This window comes from Alosa pseudoharengus, unplaced genomic scaffold (genome assembly GCF_046254945.1).
Source record: "Alosa pseudoharengus isolate Yale_2024_CS ecotype anadromous, Long Island Sound unplaced genomic scaffold, YU_APseudo_1.1 YU_APseudo_1.1_scf_6, whole genome shotgun sequence".
Lineage (NCBI taxonomy): Eukaryota > Metazoa > Chordata > Actinopteri > Clupeiformes > Clupeidae > Alosa > Alosa pseudoharengus.
The window spans coordinates 26,465,659-26,486,214 of NW_027468848.1; the positions used below are offsets into that span (position 1 = coordinate 26,465,659).

Sequence of the window (20,556 nt, forward strand, 5' to 3'; positions counted from 1 at the left end):
ACGGCTGCATCCACTCTCTCACGTCACCAGTTGAGGTCCGATACCGACGCAGCCTATGAAAAACGCCAAGGACGTGCGTCGGTGTGATAATGCTGCTTTTCTGACTGCTGGTAGAGCGTGGAAGAAAAAAGAAACAGAATGCATTTTGACTTTTTCGTGCATCCCCAAAAAATTATCAATGTCTTGCTGCTTAAAAGAAGAGCGTTTCGTTTTGCCCCTCTCCTCTTCAGATTTTAAGGGCGGGGGGGGGGTGATCATGACCGAATAGTCTATGATAGCCTATACACATTGACTTGTAGGCTATTTTTCTTTTCACTGTTAGACCAGTAGCCTAAGTTTTCATTTCACCCTTAATGAATATTTCATCTGAAGATTTTCTACTTTACTTGAATAGACCTCAGTCACACGGACACCGATCAATAGGCCTATCATCATTGATTTCATTGACATCATTGACACCACCTGGCGGATTTTTGTTGAACCAACTCTAATCGGCGCAGTTCAGTAGCGTTACAAGCCAACGGTGGACCCAAGTGCGAGAGCGCTACGCGGGCCCCATATCGACGAACTATGGCCCAGGATGAATTAGCTCTGATAAATGCAATACACATTAAGGGTGACTTCAATTGTTTATGCAAAGGGCCTGAGGCACCGAAGTAGTTTAGTAGTTACAGATTACAATTTCAAATAAAAAACACACGACTATATATCCATTACATGTGAAAACATTAAAAAATAATTGTATTAACAGCCTGCAGGCTAGGGTAATCTAATATTACTGCATTAACATCAACTCGCATGGAATTATGGGAACACTCAATGCGCCTTTTCAACCCTCTGCGGAAACTGCAAGCGTAGATTGCTTGCTTATAAACTCGCACTGCGCAGAAACAAAACTTAATGTAGCCTAACTTATTTAACCGTCCAGAAACCAAATAAAATCATTCATATGCATACAATCCCCAATATGCGTGAATTACTGTAGGCCATTAGAAGAAGGCCATCTTACGAGCCTTTCGTTGTGCAAAATCGTCAACGATGTTCTCAATATTTAATGCTCTGGCTCTCGTATTTTCAATGGACAGGATAGCTAACCCACGGAGCCTCTCCTGCCCCATGCTGCTCCTTAGGTATAGGTCTTAATAAGTTTGAGTTTTGAAAAAGATCGCTTAGCTGTTGCGCAGTCACAGGCAATGTCAGAAACAACATGAGTACACACTTCCCCGAATGTGGATGTTACACTGTCATAATCTTTAGAATAAGTGTCGTGGCACACTCAGAACTTGTCACTGTCATAATCTACCACCAGCATTTTGGCAAGTTGAAAAATAGATGACTTCTGTGAAATCTCTGCTTTAAAGCAAGACCTGAATGAGAGGAGTTGTGTTGGGAATGTCGGTGCAATGTCCCTGCTATAATGGTCTGACAAACGTCTTGCCTTTTCAAGCAGTTCATCATCACCTGCGAGTTGAAGGGTCATAGGACGTAAAGACTCAAACACATGACAAGTTTCTCGCATACTTGCAAATCTTTGGGAGAGCTGACTGATTATGATGTCCAGAGTTTATTAAATACCTGCACTTTGAAGTATCTCTCTGCATCGGTTAAGCGCTCATCTTCCGATAGATCGTCAAAGTGACGCTTCACTCTCCGTGCTCTAACATTCTAAAGTTCTAAAAAAAAAAAAAAAGGAGGCAGGGCGGGGGTAGCGACGGGCCCCGGGAGGTCACGGGCCCTGGTGCGACTGCACTGGCTGCACCTACTATAGTTACGCCACTGGCGCAGTTACAGCATGCAACTTTTGTAAATAAGTAAAGAAATACAATAGCCCTGTGCAACATAGATAGGTTACTTGTTTTCACTAGTCCCTAAAAAAGATTTCCTGACAAATGGCATATTTGCCATTGCAAAGCAAATATTTCTAAGCCGCCTTGAGCAATGATGCAACAACAGCATTGGGCTGGCATATGGAATTGACATAATAATCATCCCCATTCACTATTTATCCATTCATTCAAAAAGGCCCACTGGTGAATCAGACCTTATAGTGCAGTTCCATAAATAATATTTTACAGGTCAGAATTAGATGTTAGGTGGCATTTGTCATTTGTTACAGATTTTTATATTTCAACAGTTTCCCTGCACATATTCAGCATTACGTCATCCAGTGAGTGTTGTGTAACTAAAGTGCTCTTGGTATTTCTTGTTTTTGAATGCACTGTGCAAATATTATTAATTATTTTATTGATATAAAGCTGACAAGTGGGATAGGTAGTTTTAGTGATAGGCCTATAGAAATGTGGCTTTTGTCAGCACAGTCTTTGATGTATGATAGACACCAAGACACATGCTGACTGTTCCATACCATAGTATATCTCCACTGCCATCAAAACGTGTTTAATTAAACCAAGCTCACATCAGGATCTTAAATTTAAAAGGGCCTTAAAGGTCTCTCTCTCTCTCTCTCTCTCTCTCCTTCTCTCTCTCTCTCTCACACACACACACACACACACTGCCAATTTTCTTATTGGAGTGGAGCCCAACATCCCCCAAAAACAGGTTCCTTGGGCTTTCAGTGAAGAAGAATCAGAAACTTAATTTCACACCCCAACTGCTCTAGCATCAGTTAGTCTATCATATGCCTTAATAGGCTAAGATGGCAGTAAGCAAAAGATCACTGGATATCTTCTGTGATTTAAGGTAGGTGAACACTCTCCTCGGTCTACTGCTGCTTGTAGGAAGAAGTGGATGAATGTTTTGAAGCCAGCTCCGTTAGTCATGTAGGGAAAATTCAATATGAAGGGATTCACTGCTTAGCTGCATTACAGAGTTTAATAGCTCATGAGGACACAGTATCTAAAAAGAAAGAAAATCAATTTTTGCCAAGTTCTTCTTTGTCCTTTGCAAATCACAGCATTTTCTGTTGCCAAAAGTTCATGCTCTATTGTATTGTCTTTGTCTGTGAAATGGTTTATGGCAGCCAATGGTGTTTTTTTGCCAATTCAAATATAGGACTGCTAAAATTCTTCTAAACATTTCATACACGGCACCACATTGCCAGAGAGGCTCCATTGTTGTAGGTTTCTGTCTGGTGTACATTCAGTGCCTGACTGTCTTTTTCTCATGATGACATGTGCGAGCTAAGCTTTCTCTGCACAACACTGTTTGCAAAATGGGGCCCTTCATACAGAGATCTATAATTCAAGAACAATATTTTATTGAACGTTACACATAGAATTAGACAGCCTCCTATAGTCTGAACACGTTCTTGTGTGGTGAAGTGTCACACAAAGGATTTGTTCTTGTCCAAAAAGCCTTGGGCTATAGACATGCAGCAAAGTGTTTTGAGAGATTATATATATATACATATTGTATATATATAATTATATATTATAAGATAACATGCTTCCTATCCATTTGTGAGGTTACAAAAAAGATAATATGCTGCATCAGTCACACAGAAATGTCCATTTTCACATTTGCACTTTGACTGACAAGGACGTAAGCATTTCATTTACATGGATAGTCTTGAAAGACAAGGGGGCAGGAAACCCAGTTTACTGATCCCCGGGCAGTTTTGGGTGAATGTGTTTTCACAGTTGTGTAGGCAAACATATTTTGACTGATGACAAGAGCTCTCATGGCATAAATAATAATCACCACCATCCAGTGCTTATGCAGTAAGTGCGTATATGAGGGCTGGATGTATCCTTTAGTGCTGCATAACAGAAAAAACTTGTGCCCTGTCTCATCTTTGCAACATGACTGTCCATTCCTGAAGATATCCCATTCATCACTTCCATAACATCAGAGGTGGACGAAGTACACAATTCCTTTACTTGAGTGAAAGTATAGATACACCATGTCAAATATTACTCCAATACAAGTGAAAGTTACATCCAACAAAAACATTTTACCTATTTTCATAACTTTGCAACTGTTCAAATGGGTGCAATAATATATAATATTCATTCTCTGTTCCCAAATCTAAAACATTTCCACTGCCGAATACAAAAAGATAACTCAAACTCAATAGGATAACTCAATTATGAACATCAAGATGGTCTATCGCATTGTTGCATTTAAAGAATCAAATGTGGTTAAAAGTAACAAGTATACTGCATGCTCATATTTAAAATGTAGTGGAGTCAAAAGTACAGTAGTTGTCTTTCAAATGTAGTGGAGTAAAAGTCACAAATTTCCAAAAATATTAATACCCAAGTAAAGTACAGATACTCAAAAATCATATAGTACAGTAATCAAGTAAATGTAGCCTACTTAGTTACTGTCCACCTCTAGCCTAGAAATCTAGACGCAGCCTATAGCATGTGGGTCTGGCTCGTCAGGCTAGCCACCTCTAACCGAAACAACCAAAAACAGGCTGGCCTACAGTCTGATGCACTGATAAAAAGAACCCTATGTATGAGTATGAAAAAAGAGAGAAAAGTCACACTTCAATGTCTTGTTATTGGCAGGAATATTCAGAATGTAATTAGGCTAGATGAAATATCCATAGCCCCTGGGTTTTTCTGCTTTATTTAATTTTTATCTCAGAGGCATGGACTGATTTCCCTGCTTCTTCCCTGTTATATGCAGCTATAACAAAAATACTGCTGCTTATGCCCAAGCCTAGGCTACTTCATAAAAGTGCTCTTAAAGGCTAAATGTATTGGGTTTTTATTTGAACTTCTAAGGTCTAACTTAACCCAATTGTAAGGTGTTCATATTTTTACACAGCCAATGTTCCCGGGTGTGGTGGACCCACCACATTATTAAGCTTTTAAATCAATAGAGCCATAACAATTTATGTAAAAATACATAACAGATGTTTATTTTAGCTCAATTACCAATGACATCATTTATGGTTCATATTTCCCATCCTGTGAGATCACATGTATGATCATATGATCAAAGATCCTTACTGTAATACCGCCTCTGATATCATTTTCGTTTTTTGTGAGAAAATGAGGAAATTCCATTATAAAAAAGGTAAAAAAAATTAGAAACAAGATTTTTGTTCATTATTGTTGCTTATTTCTTAGAACTTACTGTAATCAGAACAAGTGAAAGTGTTTGACATTTTTGTAACTTTGTGTGGGAATAGCAGGTGCAGAACGACAACATTCCCGCACACATACAGACGCACAGACACACACACAGCAGGCCCAATTAGGAGGAGGACACAGTTAAGGTAGGCTACAGCACCTACAATTATCAACACCTAGGCCTAGTGTGTGTGTGGGTGTGTTACCGTGTGCAGTTATTGAAAATAAGTATTTTTTTATGTTCTTCACTGAAAATGAGCCACGGCCAATGAGTTTGAGTTAGAAGAAATAACAAATAGCATTTTTTTCTTATAGCAAACATTGAAAACGTGTCCCACAGACCCGAACACCAAGGGGTAGGCTAAGCTACTTGCAATATTCTCTGTGCAAATGTATATTGGCCTAGTTTTGTGTTCTTCAGTTATCTGACATATTGTGCCCTTCTAGGCCACAGTTTTGCCAGTTATCTTGACTTGGATTATCAGGGGTTAAGCTTGGCTAAATGAAGGCGTGCTATAGCCTGTTAAGTTAAATATTTTTGTCTGTCCAATCCCAACATTAAGTAGCCTAAATATGACTTAAAAGATGATGCAATAGAATGCAAGTCCACAGTCGTGTTGTCCTGCTTGCTATAGCCTACATCCTCGAAACAAAGCAAGGTGGATGCGAAGCATTAGCCAATTAAATAGCCCAGAACCTGAATAGGCTAGCGACCTATTTATTTCAGGCGCTAAAGCAAGCAGTCTTTGTCTCAGCATAGTATTGTGATATCGTCGTAGGCTACGTTGTTTCACTGACTATTTAAAGTAACATACTTGTCTAAAACAAAGAACAACGCCGACGGCTACTGTTTCTTTTCGTGTTCAGGCTGCTGGTGGTGCTGGCCCTTTAAGTGTGCTTTACAAAGGCAACATGGACAGCGGCACGGAAGTTGTTATTGTTTACGTGTAGAACATTCTGAATATTTCATACAGTGTAGGCTACGCGGCGCTGTCATCGACAGTAGTCTATCAGTTTCTAAATCAAATCCTAGCTCAGAAAATGAAAGTAAAATAAAGCAACTGTCTTGTTATTCAGGCGATTTGTAGACTCCTTAAACTAGCATGAATGAAACCATTTGTAGACAGTAGGGTAGCAGACTCTATTCAACATGCCAGATTATTACTCAAAATGGAAAGACAACATTCGCTTCTACTATATTATCAAGTTCACCCTAAACGTGTACTCTATGCTCTTTTCGGTAAGTATCACATTGTGGTTTCTCTTAGAAACAGTGTGCTAATATTAACGTTAGCTAGATTTAGCAGCACGCGGTGCAGAGACTTTGGTGCCTCAGACAATAAATCCCTCACTCCTGATGGACATCATATCATAGGCTATTTCGTTTTCCACCTGCACTAGCAACCCATAGACAAATTCTACATAAAAATGTATAGTTGTGCGTCCCAGGGTTATTGTTGACAGCATGAATTGTATCTGGCAAGTTCCTAAACAAATGTGTCTTTGGGGCAATCAACAGGAACCGTCATTTTGTATGTATTATTGCATTTAGGCCTCTAGTTCATAGCATTGTTATAAGCATGAAAATAATTGAATGGGTTTCAGAGCGAGCATCAGTCAGTCCAAACAGTAACTCTTTGTTTTGTTAACATGTCAACATGAATCAGACAGGGCGTGGGACAAGGCGCACTGGGAATATTTAAAGAGACAGGATCTCTAGAGATGAGCCCGTGTAGGAATTATTATGGGCCTGCTGAAATTACCGATGTGGCCTAAAGCTTTCATAGTAGGCTCTTTAGAATAGAAACTCAGTTGAATTTTAAACTGTCTTACATATTTAATATCCATTCAAGAGTGATCACAACATCCATTGGGATTTGTTTGAGTTTTATGGACTGTGTACTATTTAATGTCAGACCTCTGTTGAAATTGCACTGCATTAAACACCCCCTATTGGTTACTGATTCCCCCTCTGACTTGAGTTTTTCCCGCGCTTAATTCCAGCAAAGATTGAAGTGAAATATCTATCTCTATGTCATTTGGGACAATTATTTTATGCTCAGAGCTACAAAGTGTTAAAGTGGTGAGATGCTTATCTCTCTGATTTGATTTGGTATAGGCCTAGGTCAGCACCAAGAGTAATAAAAGTTGTTATCTTAGTTTATCTTTAGTTCTGTCCTCCAGATTAAGCTGTGTTGGACTACTGTTTTAAATTCATGAACTTAGATGAGTGTGATCTTAGAGTAGCTTAGCCCACATTTAGTATTTTGTTTTACTACAGACAATCCTGATGACTCTTCGTGGAGAAATCCTGGCCTATCTTCTAATAACTCAGTCTTTGTGCTCCACTCATCTCCTGTTTTTGTTTTATCACTGCTCTTTGCCATATATTAGTCTCTCTCTGAGGCTCAGTTTGATTTGCACTCTTGTTTTCTTTTTAATCTCTCTCTCTCTCTGGCTCTTGCCCCTGCCTAGTGATTTAGAGTCTTCTCTGAGCACAACAATAGCTCTCGCAGCACTGAAGCCGCAAAGTGGCAAACCTGTCTCACTTTTATAGCTTCCTGCCCACTCCTTTCATTCAGAGAGATTCGAATGTTGAACAGGGGCCAATGTGGCCCTCTGTCAAATTAATAAGGGTATCATATGATAGGTGTGTGCTGGAGATTGGACAAGGTTAGCGATGATGGCTGTTGTTAACCATAGATGAGAGAGAGAGAGAGAGAGAGAGAGAGAGAGAGAGAGAGAGAACCAGCGAGAGAGAAAGAACGTTTAGGAAATGGCCCTTCTCGTAAATTGAAAATCAATATGCAGGTGGCGAGAACTCATGCCCATCTCTGGCTTTACAGTTGGCTGCCAGCTGTTTAAAGCACGACAAATGGATCCCCCACGCCTCGTAGGACAACAGTGATTTGCAGCAGGCTGGCTAGCTATAGCCCCTGTCACAAGCACGATTGTAGTGGAAACACAATTTTTTTCTCATTTAGCTAACATGACGTTGTTTGTCTGTCCCCACATCTTTGCTGGAGGTTATATTGCATGGGGAACATGGAGATGTAGAATGGAGTGCAGCCAGTTATGCCTCAGGGTAATTAATAACCATTGGTGCAACGAGATGCTATGAAAGGCTGGAAGCCCGGCAGTGGAGAAAGCCTAGAAGCCCGTCTGTTTCAATCTCCTGCATGAAGGAACATTTGCATTTTGACATAAGGAGGAGCAGCACAGATCAATCAGACTCAAGTAAAATCCATTAGGATCCATCAGGACGAGCCCATCATGACATGACGCCAAGCCTAATCTGATTAGATAGTGCTCACTGCCCTCATGTCAAAAACTTGCTCTCACACGGGTCTCTTTTTAGGTCAGTTTCCAACTTTAAGTCATGGTCACGCACCTCCTTATTCTGACAGTCAGTTTAGACACGCATCTGCTGGCATTGTATGTGACAGAGCATCAGTGGACGTTTAAACCTACACTTGCCACTGTCTGTTCAACCCAGATGTGTTTAAATAATGCATGAACACATGGCCACCTGCCATACAACTAACTGCAGCTGGCAGCTTGTGAAGGAAGATGCAGCTCCATGGTGCCATCCTCCCCTCTGGTCTCCTTGTTTCCACTGGGTGAAATAGGCCTGTAATATGAGATATTTTTGACCAGATACTTCTTATTACATTCCCAATATACGGAGCATATTTTACATTACATTACATACATTTGGCTGACTCTTTTTACCCAAAGCGACTTACAACATGGTAAACAGCTTAAAGCTTTTAAAACAAGTCTCCCAACATTTCTAGAGCAATTTAAAACAAATTTAAAAGATAGAGTACAATAAGAAAAGTACATCAGTGAGTGCTGTTTATATACAGTTAAATGTCAGCTCTAGTTAGGTGATAAGCACTAGAATTAGAAGCTAGAATATTTGACCCATGTTTGAAATATGAGTCATATTGTGAATATCCAGAGGAATTCTCAGTGAGTCAATAATTTTTTGATATCGTGGGTCACACTAGCTGTAGTCTACATCACGAACACTTGAGGCTTGGAAATGTTCTATTCAGTTTGATGCTGTGGTGGATCCATCCTCAGTCTCTCTAATTCCTCCCCTTCTTCCTCCCCACAGCTCCTGGGCCTGTGCGTGCTGTGCGTGGGGCTGTACGCTGAGGTGGAGCGGCAGAGGAACCGCACGCTGGAGGGCGTGTTCCTGGCCCCGGCCGTGGTGCTCATCCTGCTGGGCCTGGTCATGTTCACCGTCTCGCTGGTGGGCATGGTGGGCTCGCTCAGGGACAACAAGACACTGCTGCACATGGTGAGTAATGGCGCTTATTATGGCACCTAATGGCCTTCCGTGGCAGCGGACCAAACATCATAAACATGCTGCATAGCCAGCGGCGGTGGGCTATGCGTGTGTTGTTTAGCTTATTTGTTTGGGGTAAAGTGTGTAGTCAATCAGTGCTCTCGATGGCTTCTTTGGGTGGAAAGTGAGGTCGGTTTGAGTGTGACGTTCAGTATGTGAAGAGGTGGTCACTGTGGTGAGAGTTTTTGTCTCTTGTAAACACATCTTTCACTTGTTCTCATCTCTCTCTCTCTCTCTCTCTCTCTCTCTCTCCTTCCACTGCAGTTCCTCTGTGTGCTGTGTGCTCTGCTGGCCCTGCAGGCGCTGGGCCTCATCATAGCTCTCATTTTCGAAAGGAAGGTGACTGAATGGTCACATTTTCTCAGACGGTTTAAGACGATTATTATTATAGCATTTGTAATGAGCCCATGTCTCCCTCAAGTGAAATCTCATCAGTCTTTCTGCCCTTTCCTGCACAGACAGCCGCCTTGTTCCACAAGACCATTCGAGAGGGCATAAAGCACTACTACGATGATCTGGACTTCAAGAACATCTTGGACTATGTGCAGCGAAAGGTGAGAGCTCAGATAAGTGGTTGAATCTATTAACTGGGAAACATGTGACACAAAAGAGTCATTTTACACAGGTCTACTCTGCACTGCGCTACTGTGCCCCCCCCCCCCAGCACTCCGTCAGTGTGTGTAAATAAGAAACTCTGCCCAAGCCATAACCATCCCTCAGAGTGGAAGATGGAGAAGAGGCCCTTTTTATTCACCATTCAGCTGAGCAGAGATTAGGTTTCCCATTGCAAAGTGTAAATAGTAGCTTTTAATTAAGTGTTCAATTTAATCACGGTGCCATGGTACCACTCGAAGCCAATCTTCCCCTCAACTATCTGTTCTCCTCTGGCAGAAATAGCAGTGAGATTTAAGTCAGTATGCTGTCTCATGTTGGATTTAGCAGCGATGTCATACCACTCACCTGGATTTCAATATATGGATTTAAAAGGCTGCCACTGAATAAACCACTTAGAATTATGCTAATTTCTTTTGGATGCCGTTTTGTCCATTAAAAGGTAATTTAAAAAAGGTCGAAACGGAAAAAAAAACACGGTTTATGCCGAGTTGAGAGCTGTAAAAAAAGAGATAACCCAGTAGTGGTACTGTAAGTAGTAGTCTCTCTCCCTTCTCTCTCTCTCCCCCATTCTCTCCTTTCCCCTGCCTCTCTACCTATTATTTATTCACTCTCCTTCCCACACTGACTCATCCTCTCTTTCTCCTCCACTCCCTAGTTCTCCTGCTGCGGTGGAGACGAGTATAAGGACTGGGGCGTCAACCAGTACCACTTCTGCAACGGCACGGGTCCCCTGGCTTGCGGAGTTCCGTACACGTGCTGTGTGTCTCAGGTGAGCAGTCCAGTCCTGTCCAGTCCCAACCCAGCTGCCTATCCTTCAGACCTCCATCAGCAATGAGGCAAACCCAGCACTGATAGCTCTTTCCATTTCCATTGAATTGCATGTCTGGGGGCGTGCCCCCTGCTCTACAGTAAGAGAGGAGAGCTCCATGAGCCCAGTGAGTGGGATCGGATTAGCTGCCGCTCTTTATCCAGCAAGAGGCCCCATCATGGGATCTGAGTGGCTCCCAGTACAAGATCATATGAGGCTAATGGTTCTAGCTCTTGCTAATGGTGCAGTTATGGATTGGGAGGCTAGACACATACTCGGAGGGAATGAGTAAACTCTAGCTTATTGGTTTATGAAGCTCACGTCAGAAGACACACTGGTAATGGTCATGGGCATGGCAATACTTTTATACTGTACAATTGTATGAATTATGCATACAGTCCATGTATATGTTTATATATGAGTGAGTCATTGTGGGGGCTCTGTGAGGTTTTGTCCCTTGGCAATAGCTGACTTCCGTGCTGATAAATTACATTAGCACCCTGATTGTTTGGCCGCCTCAAATCAGTCCCTGGCTAGAATTTAATCAGGCCATTTTGTAGCCAAATTGTATTAAATGTCAGTGGCATTTAATTACAGAGTAAAATTGCAATGCCTTATTAAGTTTCAGCCAACTCGGAATTGAAATGGTTAAATTTTTCTTTAGATTCAGACCTTTTCTCTTCCAATATCCTGTTGTTTAAGGAGTTTTCTATTTGGTTAAGTGCAGCCAAACAGAATTGCCTCACAGACTGAATAGAGTTAAACCCATGAAGGTGAAAGAATACTTGGTGTGGATCTTAGGTTTTTATCAACAAATAGGTTAAATGATTGGATGGGGGCGTTTGTGAGAGCCATGGTTTAGCCTGGGGTCCTCGCTACCTGCCACGCTACCCAGCGATATTTGGCACTGATAAAAACGGAATCGCTTGATACACACTCACAGATCTCATCGCTCCGGGTGCTAGGCTGTTTAAGTTTGTCCTCACAGTGGCACTGCGCAGCTGAGCGAGGACAGAATGACAGAAATGAATGACAGAACAAAGAATTACCTGCAGTGATAGCTGCTGTCACTGGTAGAAATTCAAGTTGACGCCCTCCTGTGCTTGCCAATGTTCTGCCCTAAGAGAGATGCAGAGGTGCACAGACTGAGTGATTGCTCTTTGATCAAAAGAATAGCAGACCCTATTGATGTCTCATCACACCCTAAGTTAGCCAATGTGTTCATTTTGTAGCATTTATTAGGTGACCAGAAGGTTTCTGATTCACTCGTGGAATGAAGCCACTTCAGCCTTTCAGACAAAACTCTGATGTCTCCTAATGGGCGACAAAGCCTTCTAGTGTGATGATATCTCATATCAGGTCAAGCCTGTAATCACTGTGGTCACCTTTTATTCACACATGCTCAGGTTGACGTCCTTCCTTTCTTTTTGCAAATCAGGTGGGAGAGGTTGTCAACACGCTCTGTGGCTTCCAGACTTTGAAACAGCAGGTGAGTGTTTCAGGCCTTTGAACTGCCATCACTGCACAGAGGCATCCACATCAGTGTGTGGTAAAACCACACCATGTGAACCTTTTAATTTGATTACACTTCCACATCATCTTAGCAGACTGATTGGTGTAATCCATTCAAAGAGCAGTGGTGTTTGTTGCCTTATATTTATTTTGAAATGGAGGATGCTTTGGGGCCATTTGTTTTGGAATGGAGGGTCTGAAGTGGTTTAAGTGATGGAGATTGGAGTGGCCGTGAGATTATTTACTGCACAAGAGCACAGACTATATCCCATCTGCTCTTGTCTCTTACTGCTGCCGCTGCAGTTATTTCAGCTCTTTGCTTTTTTTTTTTACTGGTGATACAGGGGGAAAAACAGACAAACAACAGCATTGACACAATAATTAATAGTTCCATCAAGTCTGTTATTTTTGTATTAATTTAATGGTGTTATGTCTATTGCTGTGGCAACAGTATCACTTAGACATCCCATAACAATTCTTTTGTCTCTTCTCGCTCTTCTCTTCATCTCTTTCCTCTTCTCTTGTTTTATCCTTCTTGTCCTTCTGTTGTTTTTCGTTCAAGCGGGAGGTTCTGGATGGAGTGATTCACGTTCGTGGCTGCATCCATGCGGTCAATCTCTGGATGGGAGACAACATTGGCGCTACCATTGGGCTCTGCTGTGCAGTTGGCCTGCCACAGGTAGATAAATGTCATTCAGAACAGACACTCTTTGTTGTTGTCCCCTGCACACACACACACACACACACACACACACACACACACACACACACACACACACACACACACACACACACACACACACACACAAATATACTAGCACATACATGGGCAACATACGGCCCGCGGGCCACATCCGGCCCGTGGGCTTTCCCTGACCGGCCCGCGTAAGGTCCGTGAAAGAACAATAGTCAAGAGCCTAGCATAGAGATAAAGCACGCAAATCAATATCGTTGCTTTTATTTTGAAAGCGACTGCTATTTGTACGCCCATACATTTGTGCGTGGATGCATACGATGTAAACACCCTCACTGATGTGCTGGTGAATAGAATTTATGCTTCTGCGTCGACACAATGCAGTTGTCTTTAAGTCGGCGTAAACCTTTCAAAGTTTTGTGTTTCTTATATCTGCGTCGCTCACCACCGCAAAGGTTGTCAGAACGAACTCCTGCTGTTTGTTGGCGATACGAAGTGTTAATTTCAAAACGTTACTGGCAGATAGACAGTTTACATTCGGATAACCCGGTCACTGTAACCAAAATATGTCTGAGTTTATTTGCAAAGCTTATGTTAGCGAACTAGTATGATGCTACTACCCACAGGTTGCTTGAAGCAGCCGGCTCAACACACAGGGCGAGTTGACCAATCACAGTTTTGTGCATAAAGTTAAAGCAAAAACATAGCCTACATTTTTAAAATAGTTTTCTTTGTGCATGTTGATTAACTAATGACAGCTTACTATTGTCTGCTCCACATTTTCATAGTCTAATTCTGCATAGAGTTAATTGAATGATGGTAATGATGGTAATGATTTAATGATGAAATATTGCTGAGTGTTGATGAAATGGTGGCACAGGCCTATGGTTGTACTGACTCCTTTACATTTTCATGGCCTAGCCTAATTATATAGATATTGTAGTACTTTTTTTATATCAGTCTTTGAAAACTGAAAAAAAAATGTCAATGTCAAAAAATCATTTTCGAGAATGAGGATTAAATACTGGACATAGATTAAGTAGCCTATTGCTGTTTTTCCTTGGTCTCCCTCACATTTTCATCTGTTCTTACGAGTAGTAAACAAAACCATATGATTTACTTAATGTTATACAAGAACAGAATAGACCAGTGTTGTGCCAGTTCACAGCTTTTCTGAACTAGTTCAAGTTCAGTTCATACATGCTCAAAGTGAACAGTTCACGTTCAAAGTTCACAATTTTAATTCTGAACTAGTTCAAAGTTCAGTTCATTTTACTTTTTTCGTGAGATATTCAAATAAATACTTTTTTTCACACTACGAGCTAGAAATCACAATTGTTTTAAATGTTCAGGAGAATCGATGTCTGTCTCCGTGCCATCACTTCCACTAGCCATTTTTTTTTTAAATTGCAGCGCTTTCTCTCACTCTCGTCATTGGTCTGTCTCTCTCTCTCGCTCCTCCAGCCCTCCGCGCTCTCGTCGTTGCCTGCTACGCGGCGTTGCTATGCCTACCCCACTCTGCTGCAATTCATCACGGGTAACGTTGTGCGGAAGCCAGTATGCTATTCAACTATTCTCAGCCGGACACTACGTTGCCCGCAATGCATTGCACACACAATGTCAAAACCATTTCTGTCTGGTGATACATGATTTAAGCGGCACCAGCGAGAATACAGGAGGGAGAAACATTTTCTTGTTGCGTTTCAAAAGAGAAAACAGATGTCACTCAGTTTTCAATGGAAAACAAATTCCAACGTTCATTTACAGTGATGTCTGCCGTTCATGACACATAATGTGAACTAATTCACGTTCAAGTTCTTTATTAAAAAATGTGTTGCGTTCAGTTCAACGTTTACGAAAAAATGAGCGTGTTCAATGAACACGTTCTTTTGAACTCGTTTACGCACAACACTGGAATAGACTTAGACAGAATTGAGTTCAGACTTGAGTTCGGTATTTTGGGTCCGGCCCTCCTCAACAGTCCCAGTTTGTCATGTGGCCCCTTGGGGAAATTAGTTGCCCACCCCTGTACTAGCAGATACATTCATATTGAAATTCCATTGCAATATTTTAACTGGCAGCCCTGCAGAATTCAGATACCTGGAGAGGATAGTTTATGGCAGCACAAAAAGGATTGTGCTAAAAGCCTATTTCCCATCTTTCCCCTGCTCTCATACACACTCACACACACAGACACACACTCTCAGGTGGATGTATTCATATTGAAATACCACCGCAAGCCACAATTTTGACCGACGGGTTAGGTGCATAGTGACTGGTCTATACTGGGGGACGTGTTAGTGTGATGGTAAAAATGGAATAGTGATTATGAAATCCTATTACCCATCTCCACCTCATTCACTGCGTGCACAAACTCTTTCTTTCTCGCTGTCATACTCTCTCTCTCTCTCTCTCTCTGTCATACTCTCTCTTGCTCTCTCTCTCTCTCTGTCATACTCTCTCTTTCTCTATCTTCCTATCTCCCTATTTCTCTATCTCTCTCTCTCATAGGGGATTTTCAAACACACCTGCTGCATTTCCATTTTGATTGCTTTGCATCCTCCGTGTTTATCTATCACTTCATTAAGACCTCCGTGTCCGTAATGAACAAAGGAAATGGGTGTTGCCGCTAGGAAGTGGGCAGGGCCTCCTACTCAGGGCTACGTGTTCACCAAAGGTGTGATGGTGATGCCTCAACACTCATCCCGACTCTGTCTCTATTCCTGCACCACCGTCTTTGTCATTACTTTCATCCTTGTCTTCGTCACATTCATCATATTTATCATCTTCATCAGCTCGCGTTTTTAGAGGCGTTTTTTTACAGCATTACCTTTCTTGACTGACTTCACCCCTTCCTCATTATCGTGCACTCTCTCTCCTACATACACCTAGAGTGTGCACACTGATAATTACCTCTCTCTCTCTCTCCCTCTCTCTCTTTCTATCAACCTTACTCAGACACACACACACACACACACAGAGAGAGAGAGAGAGCCTGTTGTCTCTCTGTGACTGACTGGCGGGGTCTCCTGTGGTGAGGTGAGAGGGCAGTGGCAGTGTCATGCACACGCAGGTTTTGTGCAGCTCCAGACTTTCCATTAGATGATTAGCCCAATTAAGGGAAGAGGAAATGGGGTGTGTGTGGCGCTGCTCAGGAAACTTGTCACCGCTGACCTGAACATCCCGCGCTTGGGAAGGGGAGGGCATGAACGGGGATGACTGCTCGACCCAGTAAATTACAGGGGCAGTCCTGGTACAGCAGAGATGGACAGGAGTCCTTTAGACAGGTCAGAGTACATTCCAATATATTTCTGGCTGGAGTCCCGCTTTGGAATCACCTGGTTCATCACTGCTTCCCATTAAGTTTTAGTACCATTGTTTTTTTAGACTGCTCTGTTACCCCGAGCTATGGATGACAGTTTTGCTAATCCTGTCCCAGTTCTCACATCCATTGCGAAGCAAAATTGGTACAGGTATTTTTGGATGTCAATTAGTGTTGCACATGTAATGCAATCATGCATCATTTACGGCTTGAGAGCTATAATTAACATCCTGGCTCATTGCCTGGTCAACGTCAGTGTCACAATTATCACAATATTTCTCCCTCTATCCCAGAGCTGCATGAATACCTTGTAACAACAGAATTCACCAAACAAAATATTTTCAGAAAACAAAAATTACATTCTGCTCCTAAAGAATTTATAATATACATTTCACCTATGTTGTTTTAAGGGTTTTCCAATAAGGTTTTTGGGAACTATGCACATGCAAATATGTATAAAGGTTCTACCTCACCTGTTGTCCACCGGTTTTGTTTTTTGTGTCTAGAATAATGGCTGGGAAGCTACAGGGTTAATGTAGCTGACATCCACAAATGTTTTAGCAGTTAAATTAGTATCATGGGCAATTATTCTACAATACAGTGCCCTCCAGAATTAATGGCACCCCTGGTAGAGTTGACAGAAAACAAATATGCAAAAATCATATTTTGCTGATTTATTGAAATCTCACAATGACAACAATGAGGACAAATCCAACCTTGAGGGGAAGAAAATGAATTCTGAGAAACAAAAATACCTCATAAGGAAATTAATATTATTAACAAAAAGACCACAATTATTGGCACCCCTGCATGTAATACTTTGTTAAGCCTCCTTTTGCCAATAAAACAATATTCTCATAATATTCTCCTATGACATCCCATAAAGTTGAAGAATTCAAGGCAAGGGATTTCAGACTATTCCTTTACAAAATCTCTCCAGATTTCTAGGTCCTCAATTGTGCATTATCCTCTATGACTGACCCCACAGGTTTTCTATGGAGGTTAGATCAGGGACTGAGATGGCAATGGCAGAAGCTTGATTTTGTGTTCAGTAACCATATTTGTTTTGATCTGGACGTTTGTTTTGGTTCATTGACCTGCTGAATGATCCAGTCATGACCCACTTTTAGTGTCTTGGCAGAGATTGAGAAATTTTCATTGAAAATGTTTCTTCATGACTTAATGATACCATGCACCTTAATAAGGTTCCCAAGGCCTTTGGAATAGGCCCTACAGCCCTACAATATCACAGACCCTCCGCCATAATTCTTTTTTTTAAGTATACAGTGTACATATATATATATATATATATATATATATATAAGACCGTAAGAGACTGACAGGAAATGACTGGGAGAGAGATGGGGTGGGATCGGGAAATCGGGAAATTACCCGGGTCAAACTTGAACCCGGGTCCCCGTGGGCACTTGGACCCGTGTATGGTACAGACACTAGGGGATTTAACCTCTCTGTCGCTTAATTTTCATACCTTAGTGAAAAAGAAAGTCCTGAACTACTGCTGAAAGTTCTCAGGCATTCTGATTAACTTTAACTAAAGTTGAATATAAATGGAAAAATGCTTCTGTTACATTTTGTATGTACAATTTTCTAGAGGGTGCCAATAATTGTGGCCAATGTGTTTTTGTTAAAAATATTTATTTCTTTATGATATATTTTTTTCTCTGAAGAGATTACAAATAATCAGCAGATCATTTCTTATGCCTGTTTTTAGTCAACTTTACCAGATGTGGCAATAATTCTGGAGGGCACTGAAAATGTTATCGCGCATTAAGTCTCATAACTGTTGCCTTCCAGCTGCTGGGTATCCTCCTCACTTGTGTCTTCTGGAACATTCTGGTGGAGATGAGCGAGTCCGAGGACATGGTGGACTTTAAGATCCTGAAGCGGGCTGGCTACAAGTACAGCGAGCTAGACCTGGACGGTGCTGGCTGGTGCATGTGCCTTCCCCGCGATGGCGGCTACCTGCCCGTGCCTGACTCGGAACCAGACACCTGGGCTCCTGACCTCACCTTCGCTGACCTAGATCAAGTGCAAGTCCAGGACCCTCTGACATACTCAATACCTGAACCACAACAGTCGGGATCACTGATTGGCATGGATGAAGTAGACAATCGGGCATGAAGGACATTTTCAAAACAAGGGATACATTGTAGATATTCGGGATTGTGAAGTGGTATTCTTTTTAGATTATTATTTTCTCCTGACTTTTAGGAGGTTGTCATGTTGCACTGTGTGGTGATGGAACTAGCAATCCAGCCAGTCTTGCTCATTTCTAGACACTGCCGTTTTAGATTGGTAATTTTTTATCTGCATTTGTGCTGTTACTGTTTTTATTTGGGGTATACATGTCAGTATATCATATTGTTGGACTGTTCAATAGTTTATGAGGCTTTTCCTTAATTTTGTATTGTTTAGGATTTTTGCAGTTTTATGAGAAAAAGGAGAATTCAAGACAAAGCACCCTTTGCCGTGACAAGAATTAGTAATGTAGCAGTTTGATTTTTTTAAAAATTGAGAATTGAGGATATTTTTTCTCAGGGTCTTTTTACTTTTTTTTTTTTTCAGTGTACAATTTAGGGGCCAGTTTCTAGTACATGGATGAAGCCTAGTCCTAGACTAAAAAAACTTGTTTGGAAATCTCTAAAGGGAAAAAAGCACTTTGTCTATGACTAGGCTTAACTCACCTACAAGAAACTACAGGAAATGGCTATCAGGTGGCACGTCTGCACTGACAATGGCATGTGTTCTGCCGACTGCTTTTAATGAAGATGTGATGGTATAAGATGCAGAAGTCTTACAGATTTCAAATATTGGTATTCATAAGCATTTTAGATACTGACATTGAAATTATTGATTTTTTTGTGTGTGAAGTAGCCCTGTCTCTAGGTTATAAATGTAGAGATCCAGAAGATCATTACAACCTTTCAGGTGCACTACCAATCACGCCTTGTTTATGGAATGACTGCAAGTGAATTGTTTCCTTCCAGTTTCATGCTAAAATTACAAACTTCACCAGTGTGCTATGTTCTGAATATGCACTGACTGGGAGTACTTGCTCATTTTTTAAGTTGAGGGGGAAATGATTCTGTTTACAACTGTGTTAGGCTATTATAATGCAGGTTTTATCGCCTCCATTATAAAGAAAATGCTCCTTTTCTATCCTTGTTTATTATATCTGTAAACATGTTCTCATGGAATAAAGGAGTACAAGGGCAGAGCTATCCTTCATCTGCATTTTAAGATCCATCCCCATTTTACAGCATTATCCCAGTCATCACATTACTTCCATCTTCAATAAAACAGATTCCAGATTATTCCATTTCAAGCGTGCTTTTTTGTGTCCCTGGCTTGGTCTCTGAATGGTGCGATTAGAATGACAAAATGCTCTCAGAGGGAGCTCTTATTCATGTTTCAGCGGAGCATGCTCCAGAATCTTTGAAGAGGTTGTTGTTGGCGGCGCAGGATGGAGGCTCCCTACAGCAGATGCTTGGAGAATGGCCAGATCGCATCTATGTTTCCTAGGTTTAATGTTCCTGCTATGTGTACTCATCTCTCTTTAAACATATTCTTTTGGGTGTGTGCTTCGTTAATATTTTTCCCATGACTCCAACATTTGACATCTATCCACAAGTGTAGACCTACAATACTGACAGCAATACAGCCGTGCTGATGAACAGAAAAAACCCTTGACAATTTCCCATTATCCTCACAATCCCCATGTCATATTTAACGAATGCAGAGGCTCCAATTATGTGCAGTATAGAGCTAGGAAACATAGGACCTATAGGAAGATAAGTTCCTGGGAACATAGGACCCTTTGTCATATTCCCATCATGTGCCATATAAAACTAGAAAACATAGGGCCCCGAGTCTGAGAACATAGGAATGAGCTCTTCACGGGTCATTAAGACATGTTCTTGACAGCAGTTTGCTTAAATCTCTTCTGCGCCTGTAAGAATCTACAAAATCCTATTCCACAGCGGCCTACATTCAAAATCCTTTCCCATGGTGGTCCTAGCACGCCGGTTCATTAATTAGTAAGTTCAAAGGGAACAAGTGGCCCATGTGTTGACTCATCATCCTTAATGCTTTCTCGCTCCTCACCTTTCCTTTCCCCCTGCAAAAGGCGACCAAGAGCCAGTGGCTGGAATAATTGCAGCCTGTGACCTGGGGGAAGAGTGA

The 20,556-nt window shown here is 41.5% G+C and overlaps 1 protein-coding gene across 1 annotated transcript; it reads left to right on the forward strand.

The window, feature by feature from the left end:
• Positions 1-5,967: 5,967 nt before the first annotated feature.
• LOC143106226 (tetraspanin-15) lies at positions 5,968-19,688 on the forward strand. Its single transcript, XM_076270454.1, has 8 exons — positions 5,968-6,285; positions 9,169-9,354; positions 9,667-9,741; positions 9,861-9,956; positions 10,673-10,786; positions 12,264-12,314; positions 12,900-13,016; positions 18,169-19,688. The coding sequence occupies exons 1-8, from the start codon at positions 6,196-6,198 to the stop codon at positions 18,493-18,495; spliced, it is 1,056 nt and encodes a 351-aa protein (XP_076126569.1). The 5' UTR covers positions 5,968-6,195; the 3' UTR covers positions 18,496-19,688.
• The last annotated feature ends 868 nt before the right edge of the window (positions 19,689-20,556 follow it).

Excerpts from the sequence above, each read along its gene's own strand:
- LOC143106226 (XM_076270454.1), top strand. The coding sequence starts at position 6,196 with ATGCCAGATTATTACTCAAAATGGAAAGACAACATTCGCTTCTACTAT. Across the intron at positions 9,742-9,860 it reads CTCTCATTTTCGAAAGGAAG|ACAGCCGCCTTGTTCCACAA; the intron begins GTGACTGAATGG and ends TTTCCTGCACAG. Across the intron at positions 12,315-12,899 it reads TCCAGACTTTGAAACAGCAG|CGGGAGGTTCTGGATGGAGT; the intron begins GTGAGTGTTTCA and ends TTTTCGTTCAAG.